The sequence below is a fragment of the Salmo salar genome, chromosome ssa06 (assembly GCF_905237065.1).
Source record: "Salmo salar chromosome ssa06, Ssal_v3.1, whole genome shotgun sequence".
Taxonomy (NCBI): domain Eukaryota; kingdom Metazoa; phylum Chordata; class Actinopteri; order Salmoniformes; family Salmonidae; genus Salmo; species Salmo salar.
In genome coordinates, this window is record NC_059447.1 from 77888371 (window position 1) to 77904757 (window position 16387).

The following is a 16387-nucleotide window of genomic DNA, read 5'->3' on the forward strand; positions in this document are numbered from 1 at the left end:
CCTCTCCTCTCCCTCTCCTTTCCTCCTCCTCCTCTCCTCTCCTTCTCATCCTCTCCCTGTGTGTTGTGTTCCAGAGTCCACCCAGACAGTCCAGGCTCTGCAGCATGTATCAGAAGGACCAGCACCCGTCCCCTCTAACAAGGAGGTGGAGATCAGGAGTCTGAAGACTGAGATTGACATCCTCAAGAAAAAGATTGCAGGTAAACATTCAACATTTTACTGTAAAGTTTTACTGCTGTGTAGTAGAACACAAACATATTCCATCCAGGTCAGCATTTACCATACCGGGGGACCAGTACAAAAGCATGAAAATGTATGTTCTTATCCAGAGTGTACATTTAGCATCTGCTAAATGACTACAATTTGAAATGTACACTATAATGGAACATACATCATAGTGAAATGTAATTTATGTTGGCCAAAGTTGTTTAACAACCCTGACCCACTGTAATGTGTGTGTGTGTGTGTGTGTGTGTGTGTGTGTGTGTGTGTGTGTGTGTGTGTTAGACTCAGGTCAACAGGAACATGAGTTGGAAGAAGCTTCGTCAGTCCGTAGAGAAATGGAGGATTCATCTAAACACATCAGGAACCTGGAGAAACAGATGAAGAGTCTCAACCTGGAGAAGGACAACCTGCACAAGGTGTGTTTCCCTGCATATAGCACCACCTGGTGTGTTTCCCTGCATATAGCACCACCTGGGTGTGTTTCCCTGCATATAGCACCACCTGTTGGTGTTTCCCTGCATATAGCACCACCTGGGTGTGTTTCCCTGCATATAGCACCACCTGGGGGTGTTTCCCTGCATATAGCACCACCTGGGGGTGTTTCCCTGCATATAGCACCACCTGGGGGTGTTTCCCTGTATATAGCACCACCTGGGGGTGTTTCCCTGTATATAGCACCACCTGGGGGTGTTTCCCTGCATATAGCACCACCTGGGGGTGTTTCCCTGCATATAGCACCACCTGGGGGTGTTTCCCTGCATATAGCACCACCTGGGGGTGTTTCCCTGTATATAGCACCACCTGGGGGTGTTTCCCTGTATATAGCACCACCTGGGGGTGTTTCCCTGTATATAGCACCACCTGGAATCGAATTGACAACCCTGGCATTGCAAGTGCCATTCTCTACCAGCTGAGCGCCATTGGACCGACTGTCACCCAGTCTGACCAATCAATCTGTACACGTCTTCCCTCCCTTTAGGACTTAATGGAGGCCAGTGGCAAGATGAAGAGTCAGTCTAAGGAGTTGAAAGAGGCCCACAGCCAGAGGAAGCTGGCCATGCAGGAGTTCTCCGAGCTCAACGAGCGTCTGACTGACCTCAGATCAGCCAAGCAGCGCCTGGGCCGTCAGCTCCGGGACAAGGAGGAGGAGATGGAGGGTTGGTCCCAGAAGGTGGAGGCTCTACGGCTGGAGGTGCGCAAGGCCGAGAGGGCCAAGAAGGAGGTAGAGTAGTCACGTGGGTCCTGTGGTATTTGTGTGTGTGTGTGTGTCTCTACTTTGTGTGTGTGTGTGTGTGTGTGTGTGTGTGTGTGTGTGTGTGTGTGTGTGTGTGTGTGTGTGTGTGCATTAACCCCTTACTGTCTCTCAGATGGAGTCCCAGTCTGAGGAGCAGACAGCTGATGCTCAGAAGGAGAGGAAGCTGAGAGAACGCTCAGAGCAGTACAGCAGACTGCTAGAGGAGGAGCTGGACGGACTCAAGGTAACACACACACACAGAGAGAAACACACGTACTAACACACACTTTTTTTTATATTTCCTTCTCTACAAAAAAAAACACACACAGAATACTAACACACACTTTTTTTTATATTTCCTTCTCTCACTCACACACACACACACACACACACACTACATCTCAGATTTTAGCTGACGCTGCATAGCGACTTGTAGTCAGGTGCTTATTTAAGCCATGTGAAATGGCTAGCTAGTTAGCAGTGTGCTAGTACTGTTGGATCGGTGACGTCACTCGCTCTGCGGCCCAGGTGTTTTGTGGCCTGACTGATAACGCTACTTCATGGCTGACACTGGTAGATGTGTTCAGAGGGTCCCCGGTTCGAGCCCAGTCTGGGACAGCGGCGGGAGCAATGCTCTTACACACACACAAGACACACACACCTGGGGTGTATTCTCTAGGAACCAACGTGAGGCAAACGGGCCGAAATGGGGAGGGACTATTCTGAACTTGTCCAATAACAAAACGCTTTCCATTGCAAACTATTTTTACTATGGCGTTCACTAATTAATACACTCCTGTAATTTCTCTGTTTTCTTGGTTGTGTGAATGTGGCCAACTCCTCTCTTCCTCTGAACCAGAAGCAGTTGGGGCCGTCAGCCTCGGTGGTGGGCTCGGACCAGAGCCAGGAGGTGGGGAAGCTGCGGGCTGACCTGGAGAAGAAGACGGGGTTCTACGAGGAGGAGTTGAGCAGGAGGGAAGCGCAGCACGCCAACGAACTCAAGGTCCTCCGCAAGGAGCTCCGCGACGCTGAGGGACAGCAGCTCACCCTGCAGAAAGAGATCCTGGTCCTCAAAGACAAACTGGAGAAGACACGCAGGGAGAGGTGTGTGTCTGTCTACATGTTTATGTCTTTGTGTGTGTAATGGGTTATGTGTGGTAGGGCCTTCCTAGGTTTAGATGTCCACAACACTAGAAAGCACTCATAAAGACATATAGGACAGTTTATCCAGAGATGTAGACATGGCATTCAGACATGCTTCTGGTCTCTGTAGTAGCTATATAGAGCCTGTCCTCTTCCTCCTCTTCCCAGCGAGGGTTATACGAGGTCAGCATGGTTACCGTTACTTCACCATGGCCTCCACTGTGCTGTACTCGCAGTGTATTTTGATCTTAGATAACTGCTGATACTACGATAGCTGATTTTCCACAGCAAACAAGGAAAACCCAAACTAAACTCTTTCCTCCTCTAAGAACCTTCTTGATGTCAGACATGGTCACCTATAGCTTGGGAAATAAACAATGTGACAACATAAGACAGTTTAGTTTCCCTAAAGAAATTGTCTGTGTCATGTTGCTTGCCAAGATTCTTCTGATTATCACGGTACTGTGGCTCAGTTGGTAGAGCATGGTGTTTGCAACGGCAGCATAGTGTGTGCAACGCCAGGGTTGTGGGTTTGATTCCCACGGGGGGCCAGTACAAAAAAAAAATGCATGAAATGAAATGTATGCATTCACTACTGTAAGTCGCTCTGGATAAGAGCGTCTGCTAAATGACTAAAATGTACAAAAGAAAATGGTGACAACCTTACCTTCTATTGTAACCTTTCTCCTGAGAAGACCCTTTTTCATCTCTTAGTTCCTTACAGTGAGGGAAAAAAGTATTTCATCCCCTGCTGATTTTGTACGTTTGCCCACTGACAAAGAAATGATCAGTCTATAATTTTAATGGTAGGTTTATTTGAACAGTGAGAGACAGAATAACAACAAAAAAATCCAGAAAAACGCATGTTATAAATTGATTTGCATTTTAATGAGGGAAATTAGTATTTGACCCCCTCTCAATCAGAAAGATTTCTGGCTCCCAGGTGTCTTTTATACAGGTAACGAGCTGAGATTAGGAGCACACTCTTAAAGGGAGTGCTCCTAATCTCAGTTTGTTACCTGTATAAAAGACACCTGTCCACAGAAGCAATCAATCAATCAGATTCCAAACTCTCCACCATGGCCAAGACCAAAGAGCTCTCCAATGATGTCAGGGACAAGACTGTAGACCTACACAAGGCCAAAGCCAAGCAGCTTGGTGAGAAGGTGACAACAGTTGGTGCGAATGGAAGAAATTATTCGCAAATGGAAGAAACACAAAAGAACTGTCAATCTCCCTCGGCCTGGGGCTCCATGCAAGATCTCACCTCGTGGAGTTGCAATGATCATGAGAACGGTGAGGAATCAGCCCAGAACTACACGGGAGGATCTTGTCAATGATCTCAAGGCAGCTGGGACCATAGTCACCAAGAAAACAATTGTTAACACACTACGCCGTGAAGGACTGAAATCCTGCAGCGCCCGCAAGGTCCCCTTGCTCAAGAAGGAAACATATACATGCCCGTCTGAAGTTTGCCAATGAACATCTGAATGATTCAGAGGACAACTGGGTGAAAGTGTTGTGGTCAGATGAGACCAAAATGGAGCTCTTTGGCATCAACTCAACTCGCTGTGTTTGGAGGAGGAGGAATGCTGCCTATGACCCCAAGAACACCATCAAACATGGAGGTGGAAACATTATGCTTTGGGGGTGTTTTTCTGCTAAGGGGACAGGACAACTTCACCGCATCAAAGGGACGATGGACGAGGCCATGTACCGTCAAATCTTGGGTGAGAACCAACCTTCCCTCAGCCAGGGCATTGAAAATGGGTCGTGGATGGGTATTCCAGCATGACAATGGCCCAAAACACACGGCCAAGGCAACAAAGGAGTGGCTCAAGAAGAAGCACACTAAGGTCCTGGCGTGGCCTAGCCAGTCTCCAGACCTTAATCCCATAGAAGATCTGTGGAGGGAGCTGAAGGTTCGAGTTGCCAAATGTCAGCCTCGAAACCTTAATGACTTGGAGAAGATCTGCAAAGAGGAGTGGGACAAAATCCCTCCTGAGATGTGTGCAAACCTGGTGGCCAACTACAAGAAACGTCTGACCTCTGATTGCCAACAAGGGTTTTGCCACCAAGTACTAAGTCATGTTTTGCAGAGGGGTCAAATACTTATTTCCCTCATTAAAATGGAAATCATTTTATAACATTTTTGACATGTTTTTCTGGATTTTTTTGTTTGTTGTTATTCTGTCTCTCACTGTTCAAGTAAACCTACCATTAAAATTAAAGACTGATTATTTCTTTGTCAGTGGGCAAACGTACAAAATCAGCAGGGGATCAAATACTTTTTTCTCTCACTGTAGCTCTAACTGCCGTTGTTGGTCTGTTTACTTGAATATTGTCATTCAAATAGATTTTTAGTCCAGGAATAGATATATGAAATGAATCTGGCACCGGGAAACCGGTCAATAGAGTTGACATACACAGTTACTCTCTCTTCCTGTAATATTATAGAGATTACCTACCTAACTGTCCTCTTCCTCTTCTTCCCAGCGAGGGTTATACGAGGTAAACATGGTTATAGTTACTTCACCCTGGCCTCTACTGTTGTACTCAGTGAGGTTTAACTTGAGTTACCTTCTCTCCCCTGACCTAGCTCCCGAGAAGACCCTCGTTCCTGTGTTAGTCCCTTAGATCTAACTGGTGTTATCTGCCTCTGTCCCTGTCCAGGTCGAAGAAGCAACATTGCTCTAACGATCTCTCATACAGTCTGGAAGCTATCAGGATGTGCTTTTCTACCCTCTAGTTTAGCATCCCTGGCTAGCCTCATTCATACAGATGTTTGGATACTCTCTTTGAATAGCAGGTTCAGTGTGTTATTGGTGTGTGTGTGTGGTGATGGCTCATATCTGTGTGTGTGAGACAGCCAAGGCGAGCGGGAGGAGTTTGAGATGGAGTACAAGCAGAAGTATGAGCGGGAGAGAGTCATTCTGACCGAGGAGAACAGGAAGCTCTCCAACGAACTGGACAAGGTGAGATGTTATACACACACACACCCTGACCTGAGGTAACCCCTCTCTCTCTCACACACACACACACACACACACACACACACACACACACACACACACACACACACACACACACACACACACACACACACCCTGACCTGAGGTAACCGCCGCCACCAACCTTCTCTCCTGATAAAGCCAATATAATCACTGTTCAATATCGACCTTCAAAACAGACCGCGGTATCCTAAACAGGCAAATGCAACGTCCTGTTGGATCCCAAACGATTGACTTTGGAAGCCGGAAATATGGGAATGAGAAATGGAATTTCCCAAGCTAAATATTTTTCTAGGAGTTGTGATATATTGGACTAAAGTGCTGTTTGTTTTTGAGGTATTTCCTATTAAATATGAAGAAAAGACTGAGCGCCTTGAAGTTGATAGCAGCCATGGAAAACAGGGAGCATTCCCCTTCCTGAACACAACCTGCCAGGGAGGGATAGTGAGAACAACATTCCCCAAGCCTTCCTGAACACAACCTGCCAGGGAGGGATAGTGAGAACAACATCTGGTATGCAGACAAAATGGCACCCTATTTACTTCTTCTCAACAGGGCCCATAAGGGTTTGTTCAAAAGTAGTGCACAATATAGGGAATGGGGTGCCATTTGGGACGCTGACCCATTTGATTCTGTTCTTTCACATACAGTACCTTCAGTATGAAAGCCAGAATACAAGGATCAGATGATTTATGGAGGTTGTATATCCTTCTAAAGGTAGCTGTTTCCATTTGGAGAGATCCTATAAATGTGAGGTTAAAAAATAGAATCTTACCTTGCAAATATTATGTTTAGCCTGATTAAATTATCCTTCAAACTGTTTTACTACCAACAACCATCTTGCCAGTTATCTGATAGTAGCAATATGAACCGGAATGAATTTCCTACTGTCAAACCATTACAGGAAAACACACTCCCTCTGCAACTGTCAAGAAGCTTTTCTCTCCCCCTGCCCTCCTCCCCCCCTCTCTCGCTCTGCCCTCCCCTACTCCCCCACTCTTCCTCTGCCCTACCTTTCCTTACCCTGTCATCAATCAATCAATCAAATGTATTTTATAAAGCCCTTTCAGCAGTTGTCACAGATGCTTTGCAGATACCCAGCCTTAAACACCAAAGACCAAGCAATGCAGAGGCAGAAGCACAGTGGCTAGGAAAACCTCCCTAGAAAGGCAGGAACGTAGGAAGAATCCTAGAGGAACCAGGCTCTGAGGGGTGGCAGGTCCTCCTCTGACTGTGCTGGTGGAGATAAGAGTACATGGCCATTTAGGCCAGATCGTTCTTCAATATGTTCAGATATTCATAGATGACCAGCAGGGTCAAATAATAACCATAATAACCATAGAGGGTGCAACAGGTCAGCACCTCAGGTGTAAATGTCAGTTGGCTTTTCATAGCCGAGCATTCAGAGGTCGAGACAGCATTTCTGTGAGAGACATAATTAGTAGGTCCGGGACCAAGTAGCATGTCCAGTGAAACTAGTCAGGGTTCCATAACCACAGCAGAACTAGATCAGCAGCACTACTGGTTTGACTAGGGACAGCCAGGCGTCGTCAGGCCGGGTAGTCTTGAGGCATGATCCTAGGGCTCAGGTCTAGGCACATAGACTATTGCAGCATAAATACTGGAGACTGAGACGGGGGGGGGACATTGGCCCCGTCCAAAGTTACCCCCTGGGCCAAACTACACTCAATCCTAGGACTTTCTGAAGAGATGAGACTGAGTCTGTCTCACATGGACGGCAGACCGTTCTATAATAGAGGAGCTCTATAAGATGCCCTTGAAACATCGCTGCAAATTACCATACTCTGTATAATATCTATGGCTCTGATTGACTCTGTCCTCTCTCTCCTCTCCTCTGTCCTCTCCTCTGTCCTCTCCTCTCCCTCTAGCTGACGCCTATGTTTGAGAAGCTGAGCAGCAGCAACAGACAGCTGGAGGAGGAGATGAGGGATCTGGCTGACAAGAAGGAGAGTGCTGCTCACTGGGAGGCCCAGATCACTGAGATTATCCAGTGGTGAGTGACAGACATGTACACAGGGCATACATTCACTCTCAAACACGTCCACGCATGCTTGCTTTCACACACGTACTCTATTTACATACATACAGGCACATTTTGAATACTTCATTTGGATCCACAATCCAGCAATGAGGTGCAAAGGACCCAAATATTTCAAAGGTCATACAGATGATTTATTGGTCTTTACAATCTCTTCTCCATTCAGAGAAGCTGATAGAGAGCGACAGAAAGAAAGAGAGAGAGGAGACCGAGGGCAATACCTAGCTGCTGCTGCTTGGCTCGCTTGCCTGACAGGCAATTTGCACATATCACACATACATGCACACTGTACCAGTGAACTGAAGCAGCGATGAGTGGTGCCCCCTGCCTGCCACTCCAGGCCACTGCAGTAGGAGAAACAGGAAGAGTGTGTCTCAGAGCTCCTTTATGGACCAATAGGAGGAGACCTAGTCAGTTGTACAACTGAATGCATTCAACTGAAATGTGTCTTCCACATTTAACTCAACCCCTCTGAATCTGTTCAGGGGCAGAACAACAGATTTTTACCTTGTCAGCTCAGGGATTTGATCCAGCAACCTTTCGGTGACTGGGCCAACACTCCTACCCGCCAGCCCAATAGGAGGCGCTTATATTTGACCTGTTTCACTGCAAGTACAAGTGGGTAAACTGTACGAGTGAGAGGTGTGAAATGGAAATGTATTCACTCCCCCTGAGACTCCCTCTGAGAGTGGGGTCATGGACAGGGATCTGAGAGTGGGGTCATGGACAGGGATCTGAGAGTGGAGTCATGGACAGGGATCTGAGACTCCCTCTGAGGGTGGGGTCATGGACAGGGATCTGAGAGTGGGGTCATGGACAGGGATCTGAGAGTGGGGTCATGGACAGGGATCTGAGAGTGGGGTCATGGACAGGGATCTGAGAGTGGAGTCATGGACAGGGATCTGAGAGTGGGGTCATGGACAGGGATCTGAGAGTGGGGGTCATGGACAGGGATCTGAGAGTGGGAGTCATGGACAGGGATCTGAGAGTGGGGTCATGGACAGGGATCTGAGACTCCCTCTGAGAGTGGGGGTCATGGACAGGGATCTGAGACTCCCTCTGAGAGTGGGGTCATGGACAGGGATCTGAGACTCCCTCTGAGAGTGGGGGTCATGGACAGGGATCTGAGACTCCCTCAGAGAGTGGGGGTCATGGACAGGGATCTGAGACTCCCTCAGAGAGTGGGGGTCATGGACAGAGACTGAACCATTCTGAATCTGCCCAGGGTCAGAAGCAAGGCTACCTGCCGGACCACAGGGACCCCTAGTGGGGGAAATGTGTATGTACAGACCAGGGAGGTTGTTACTGGGACTGGAGGAAGCCTATTCACAACCCTGCATGTATTTACACAGAAGCTGTACCAAATGGCACCCTATTGCCTATTCAGGTCACTACTTTTGACCAGAGCCCAGACCCACAGGGCTCTGTTCAAACGCAGAGCACTATATAGGGATTGGGTGCCATTTGGTACACGTTCTTAGTATAAAACTCAAGAGGGTAATGGTGAGTTATTGTGACCTTAGCTGGCATGTAGTTTGTGTTAGGGAGGCCCAGTTAAAGTCACAGGTTTGATGATGATATATGTAACGTATGCTGCCGTTAGTTGTGAGGGCTGTTCATATACCGATAGCTGTATTTATTGACTGTGTGACAGGGTCATCCTGAGTTCATGTATAAGGTCTGGTACATGGAGTGATTACTGTGATGCCTAGGGCTAACTATAGGGTGTGTGTTTCTGTGTGTGTGCGCCAAACGGGATTGTATAATAATGTGAGTGTATGCTATGGAAAGGTTTGTTTGTGCATAATGTGGATTATGTGTGTGTGTCTGTGTGTTCCAGGGTGAGCGATGAGAAGGATACGCGAGGCTACCTCCAGGCTCTGGCCAGTAAGATGACTGAAGAACTGGAGGGACTGAGGAACACCAGCCTGGGAGCCAGGGCTACGGTGAGACGGATACTTACATATACGTACACAGTGCCTTCGTAAAGTATTCAGAACCCTTGGCTTTCTACATTTTGATAGGTTACAGCCTAATTCTAAAAACATGAACTCCTCAATCTACACACAATACCCCATAATGACAATGCACAAACAGCTTGGCACACCTGTACTGGGGGAGTTTCTCCCATTCTTCTCTGCAGATCCTCTCACGCTCTGACAAGTTGGATGGGGAGTGTCGCTGCACAGCTCTTTTCAGGTCTCTCCAAGAGATGTTAGATCGGGTTCAAGTCCAGGCTCTGGCTGAGCCACTCAAGGACATTCAGAGACTTGTTACGAAGCCACTCCTGCATTGTCTTGGCTGTGTGCTTAGGGTTGTTGTCCTATTGGAAGGTGAGCCTTTGCGCCAGTCTGAGGTCCTGAGTGCTCTGGAGCAGGTTTTCATCAAGAATCTCTCTGTACTTTGCTTCGTTCATCTTTGCCGTGACCCTGCCACTGAAAAACATCCCCACAGCATGATGCTGCCACCACCATGCTTCACCGAATGGATGGTGCCTGGTTTCCTACAGAGTTGCCGCTTGGCATTCAGGCCAAATATTTCAATTTCTTGTGTCTCATGGTCTGAGAGTCTTTAGGTGCATTTTTGGCAAACTCCATGTGCCTTTTACTGAGGAGTGGCTTACGTCTGGCCATTCTACCATAAAGGCCTGATTGGTGGAGGGCTGCAAAGATGGTTGTCCTTCTGGAAGGTTCTCCCATCTCCACAGAGGAACTCTGGAGCTCTGTCAGAGTGACCTTTGGGTTCTTGGTCACCTCCCTGACCAAGGCCCTTCTTCTCCGATTGCTCAGTTTGGTCTGGTGGCTCTCAGAAGAGTCTTGGTGGTTCCAAACTTCTTCCATTTAGGAATTATTGAGGCCACTGTGTTTTTGGGGACCTTCAACTGTTCCCCAGATCCTGTCTTTGAGATCTACGGACAATTCCTTTGACCTCATAGCTTGGTTTTTGCTCTGACATGCACTGTCAAATGTGGGACCTTATATAGACAGATGTGTGCTTTCCAAATCATGCCCAATCAATGGAATTTACCACAGGTGGACTCCCAAGTTGTAGAGACATCTCAAGGATGATCAATGGAAACAGGATGCACCTGAGCTCAATTTCGAGTCTCATAGCAAAGGGTCTGAATGCTTATGTAAATAAGATATTTCAGTTTTTTATTTTTAATACATTTGCAAAAATGTCTATCATTATGTGTAGATTGATAAGGATATATTTTTTTAATAAGGCTGTAACGTAACAAAAAGTGGAAAATGTCAAGGGGTCTGAATACTTTACGAATGCACTGTACACACACACACACACACACACACACACACACACACACACACACACACACACACACACACACACACACACACACCTCACATCTGCATTGAACTTTCCCTTATTTCTTTACCTCTTTCTCACGCTCTCTCTCGCTCTCTCCCCTCCCACTACAGCAGGACATGCCGTGGAAGGTGCGGAGGTTCGCTAAGCTGGACATGTCGGCCCGTCTGGAGCTGCAGTCTGCACTGGACGCTGAGATCAGAGCCAAACAGACCATCCAAGACGAACTGAACAAAGTCAAGGCCTCCAACATCTCCACTGAGTGGTACGTCCACTGCTGCTCTTACTTAGTTACTTCTACTTTTAAGCTCTTACTTAGTCGAATAACTACACTGAGAATATACTGAACCTTTATTTTTCCAATAGGGAACATGGGATGCCAGGCACATTAAAGCGCAGTACATTGCAATCTGTCAAGAAAGTCTGAACCACCATTGCTCTGTTACGCTTGCATGATCTGATTTGACCTGGTTGACATTCTCTTGTCCCTCCATCCTCCTCTCTCCTCAGTAAACTGCAGGAGTCCGAGACTAAGAACCAGGACCTGCTGGCTGAGATGGAGAGGCTGAAGAAGGATACAGAGGAGTTCCGCCTGCGTAGGGGTGAGACTGGAGCCATCACCTCTGACCTGTGTTACTCCTCTCCACCCCATGTATTCTATTTGAGTGACAACCTTTTAGTTTTTCTATGGAATAACTGGACCAACTAAGAAATGGGAGAGCGGGAGCCGGGAGAGCACAACAGTTTTCCATTTTCTCTGTGCTAAAGCCACTTCACCGTACAGCATGCTGATGTTATGGTTGTCTTGTGTAGGTGTGAAACACCAGGACTCCCAGAACTCTTTCCTGGCCTTCCTGAACGCCCCCACCTCCGCCCTGGACCAGTTCGATGTAAGTAACCTAAATAATCTCTTCTGAATTCCATTGTCTCTGATTCATTTAAATATTAGATGAATTCTTTAATAAACCTTTATTTTTATGTGGCTGTTCCTTCACTTAAAAAAAACAACATTGATTTTGTTCAGAACATTCATTTTCTTTTATTGATTTAGTTTCTTTCATTTGTATGAATATTTCACATCTTGTTTTTATTTGGTTCTCCATGCTTCCATGTTCTGCTACTTCAGGACTCTTTCTCCTCATCCTCATCCTCTTTAATTGGGTTTTGGGAAGACGTAAGTTTCTGTTGAGCAGTGGGCGACGTGTGTGTGTGTGTGTGGAGCTTTAGACTGTAGATAGACTATAAGCTAACTAGCTGTCTTGTAAAGAGTGGTGATGTCATTTCATCCAGTGTTTGTGTGAGTTCGTGACCCATACTCCTCTGTGTCCGTCTGTGTGCGTGTCTGTGAGCATCATTTGAGAAGGTGTGCAAGTGCACACTTCAGGAAAAGGGTGGATAATTGTGAGGTAGCCATTGAGTGAGGGTTTGGGCTCCTTGGCTTTTAGCTAAGACTTAAAGTGGAACTGACACCGTGTCATATATGAAACAAACAGATATCAGTCAAAAAGATAAAATTCCCAGTTTATGCTACAAAACCAACTTTATAAGAGGTTTTAAAAGTAGGTTCTATTTGACTCAACATTCCATGACGTAGAGTTTTAAATTTATATATGGATACAGTTTAATGCATGATCAATGTACTGTAAGTCAGCAATACATTTCTTGGTTGTCCAACAAATATTGTTATCAGGTTGTAAATCTCAGCTTGCCTGGTACATTATTTGCTGCCTCCAGCCATTTGGGATTCAGTTTTAATGACTCAATATTTTTAACAAAAAAGGACGGGTGTAACCAAGGCTGGGAATGTTAATACAATGAAACTAGCAAGGGCAGTGATCACAAGTCAGTCATAACGTGGCTAATAGGCTAGCTTATCTATTTATGTAGCTATTTATTTAGCAAGCTTAAAACATGCAGCCTAATGTTGGCTAGCTTCTGGGAGGATGACGTGTCATTGGGTGAGTGACCGACATTTTACCCTCATATCTTTTTCTGTTGCCACAGCTAGAGTTCTAGGTGTCATTTGGTTAGCTAATAAGAAATGTGAATCACTTTGCTAGGTAGCTATTCTGAACTTGAATGATTGTTATCCACAGTTAGCATATCTCTTAGTTGTCAATCAAATGTATTTGGCATAGATCAAATGGGCAGGGAAGCAGGCAAGTTCCCATTCAATTATTACAAGTGGGTTGGGACAAGCATGCATTGGCAGGCAAGCTGCAGAAGGGCAAGCCGGCTACTCTTTCCCCATCGTTTATCAGTGCGATTTTGGTGAAAAAGTTTGAGAGGGTTTATCTACTATTCCCTCATTAGATTTGAGCTCCTCTCGTTCTGGCTAACATTAGTTGTTGATCTTGTTGATGTGCATAGGCAACTGAGGGAGAGCGAGCCTACCTTGTCATGGTTGTTTGACTGTAAAGTTCCCAAATGTAACAGAACTCCTGTGGTATTTACATATTTGCAGAAATCCATTCAGTTGTATTTTGTGGCTTTTTGGCAAATGCTGCCTAAAGATCTAATGTCATGCTGTTGCTACTGCCTGTAAACACACAGTCAAAGTGAATGATGGCAGGCCCTTGTGACAAATAGTCTGGGTAGCCATTTGATTAGATGTTCAGGAGTCTTAGGGCTTGGGGGTTGAAGCTGTTTAGAAGCCTCTTGGACCTAGACCTAGCGCTCCGGTACTGATTGCTGTGCGGTAGCAGAGAGAACAGTCTATGACTAGGGTGGCTGGAGTCTTTTAGGGCCTTCCTCTGACACCGCCTGGTATAGAGGTCCTGGATGGCAGGAAGCTTGGCCCCGGTGATGTACTGGGCCGTACGCACTACCCTCTGTAGTGCCTTGCGGTCGGAGGCAGAGTAGTTGCCATACCAGGAAGTGATGCAACCTGTCAGGATGCTCTCGATGGTGCAGCTGAGGACCCATGCCACATCTTTTCAGTCTCCTGTGTGGGAATATGTTTTGTCGTGCCCTCTTCACGACTGTCTTGGTGTGCTTGGACCATGTTAGTTTGTTGGTGATGTGGACGCCAAGGAACTTGAAGCTCTCAACCTGCTCCACTACAGCTCCGTCGATGAGAATGGGGGCGTGCTCGGTCCTCCTTTTCCTGTAGTCCACAATCATCTCCTTTAGTCTTGATCACGTTGAGGGAGAGGTTGTTCTCTTTGCTCCACACGGTCAGGCCTCTGACCTCCTCCCTATAGGCTGTCTCATTGTTGTTGGTGATCAGGCCTACCACTGTTGTGTCATCAGCAAACCTAATGATGGTTTTGGAGCTGTGCCTGGCCATGCAGTCATGAGTGAACAGGGAGTACAGGAGGGGACTGAGCACGCACCCCTGAGGGGCCCCCGTGTTGAGAATCAGCGTGGGGGATGTGTTGTTACCTACCTTTACCACCTGGGGGCGGCCCATCAGGAAGTCTAGGATCAAGTTGCAGAGGGAGGTGTTTAGTCCCAGGGTCCTTAGCTTAGTGATGAGCTTTGAGGGCACTATGGTGTTGAACGCTGAGCTGTAGTCAATGAATAGCATTCTCACATAGTTGTTCCCTTTGTGCAGGTGGGAAAGGGCAGTGTGGAGTGCAACAGAGATTGCATCATCTATGGATCTGTTGGTGCGCTATGCAAATTGGAGTGGGTCTGAGCCTTGACCAGCCTTTCAAAGCATTTCATGGCTACAGACGTGAGTGCTACAGGTCGGTAGTCAATTACCTTAGTGTTCTTGGGCACAGGGACTATGGTGGCCTGCTTGAAACATGTTGGTGTTATAGACTCAGACAGGTTAAGGTTGAAAATGTCAGTGAAGACACTTGCCAGTTGGTCAGCACATGCTCAGAGTATACGTCCTGGCAATCTGTCTGGCCCAGCATCCTTGTAAATGTTGAACTGTTTAAAGATCTTACTCACATCGGCTGCGGAGAGCGTGATCACACTGTCATCCGGAACAGCTGATGCTCTCATGCATGTTTCAGTGTTACTTGCCTCGACGCGAGCATAGAAGTTATTTAGCTCGTCTGGTAGGCTCGGGTCACTGGGCAGCTCCCGGCTGTGCTTCACTTTGTAGTCTGTAATACAATGCAAAAAATGCAAAAAAAAAAAAAAAATAGCATGATTGGTTGAGAGCCGATAAGACGGCAGCCCTACCCTCCGGTACCATCATTAGTTCATATGTAGACATAATTGAAAATTATTTAAAAACAATTTAGTTACGAAATTAACTTTAATTAAATGAGTTGACTCTTCACATGGGCCGATTTCACTGAACAACAAAAGAAAGGGAATTTTGAATGATCCCCAATGATCCATCACATCTCCCTAAAATGTTTTCAACATACATCTGTAAAATGATAGTCTAGAAACTAAAACTTTGGGAGTCTTCCTCTCAGGCTTCCATGTCTTCTCCCTGGACCTCCTCAATGTCAACCTCTTGAACATCAGACTCTGAGGCCTCATTTTCACTGTCACTTTCCAACCTTGAGGATGGCTCGTTGTCAGGCTCAAAAAGCCAAAAATTTGCACAGATGGCCACCAATTTTTCAACACTTGTATTGTTCAGCCTGTTGCGTGTGTGTGTGTGTGTGTGCGTGTGTGTGTGTGTGTGTGTGTGTGTGTTCCCAAACAAGGACCAGTTGCGCTCTGAGGCAGCTGATGTTTGTGGGATTTGGAGGATGATGGAGGCAACAGGGGAAAGAGCCTCAGATCCACAAAGTCCCTTCAACCAGGTGGCTGATGAGATATGTTGGCATGACTGCCATATTGCATCTCCATCCCAAAGCCCTTGCTTGGAAGTGTACTTCGCCAGACTGCCAAGAACCTTGCCCTCATCCAGGCCAAAGTGGCGAGACACGGTAGTGATGACACCATAGGCCTTGTTGATCTCTGCACCAGACAGGATGCTCTTGCCAGCATACTTGGGGTCCAACATGTACACTGCGGCATGTATGGGCTTCAGGCAGAAGTCTTCACGCTTATTGATGTATTTCAGAACTGCAGTTTCCTCGGATTGGAGCAACAGTGAAGTGGGTCGGGCAGTACAGATTTCTTCTCTTACATCTGCAAGCAGAGTCTGAACATCAGACAGGATGGCATTGTCTCCCTCAATCCGTGCAATGGCTACTGCTATAGGTTTCAGGAGTTTCAGGCTGCTTACCACTCTCTCCCATAATACATCATCCAGGAGGATCCTCTTGATGGGGCTGTCCATATCGGCAGACTGAAATGCCAATTTCTTGGAGAGACTCCTTCCCCTCCAGGAGACTGTCAAACATGATGACAACACCACCCCAACAGGTGCTTCTGGGCAGCTTCAATGTGGTGCTCTTATTCTTCTCACTTTGCTTGGTGAAATAGATTGCCGCTATAACTTGATGACCCTTCACATACCTAACCATT

The 16387-nt window shown here is 46.7% G+C and overlaps 1 protein-coding gene across 10 annotated transcripts in view; it reads left to right on the forward strand.

Annotated features, from left to right (window-relative positions):
- LOC106608118 (serine/threonine-protein kinase MRCK alpha) overlaps positions 1-16387 on the forward strand; it is a 113277-nt gene that overhangs the window by 68418 nt on the left and 28472 nt on the right. For 5 of the 10 annotated variants that reach the window (XM_014205845.2, XM_045721034.1, XM_014205848.2 and 2 more), the window contains 11 exons: positions 75-200; positions 508-641; positions 1205-1447; positions 1593-1703; positions 2319-2563; positions 5472-5577; positions 7503-7627; positions 9513-9618; positions 11113-11264; positions 11510-11601; positions 11813-11889. In XM_014205845.2, coding sequence (XP_014061320.2) covers positions 75-200; positions 508-641; positions 1205-1447; positions 1593-1703; positions 2319-2563; positions 5472-5577; positions 7503-7627; positions 9513-9618; positions 11113-11264; positions 11510-11601; positions 11813-11889 — 1517 coding nt within the window. The remainder of the gene's footprint in view (positions 1-74; positions 201-507; positions 642-1204; positions 1448-1592; positions 1704-2318; positions 2564-5471; positions 5578-7502; positions 7628-9512; positions 9619-11112; positions 11265-11509; positions 11602-11812; positions 11890-16387) is intronic. The other 5 variants (XM_045721030.1, XM_014205846.2, XM_014205849.2 and 2 more) reach the window with 3 other exon arrangements.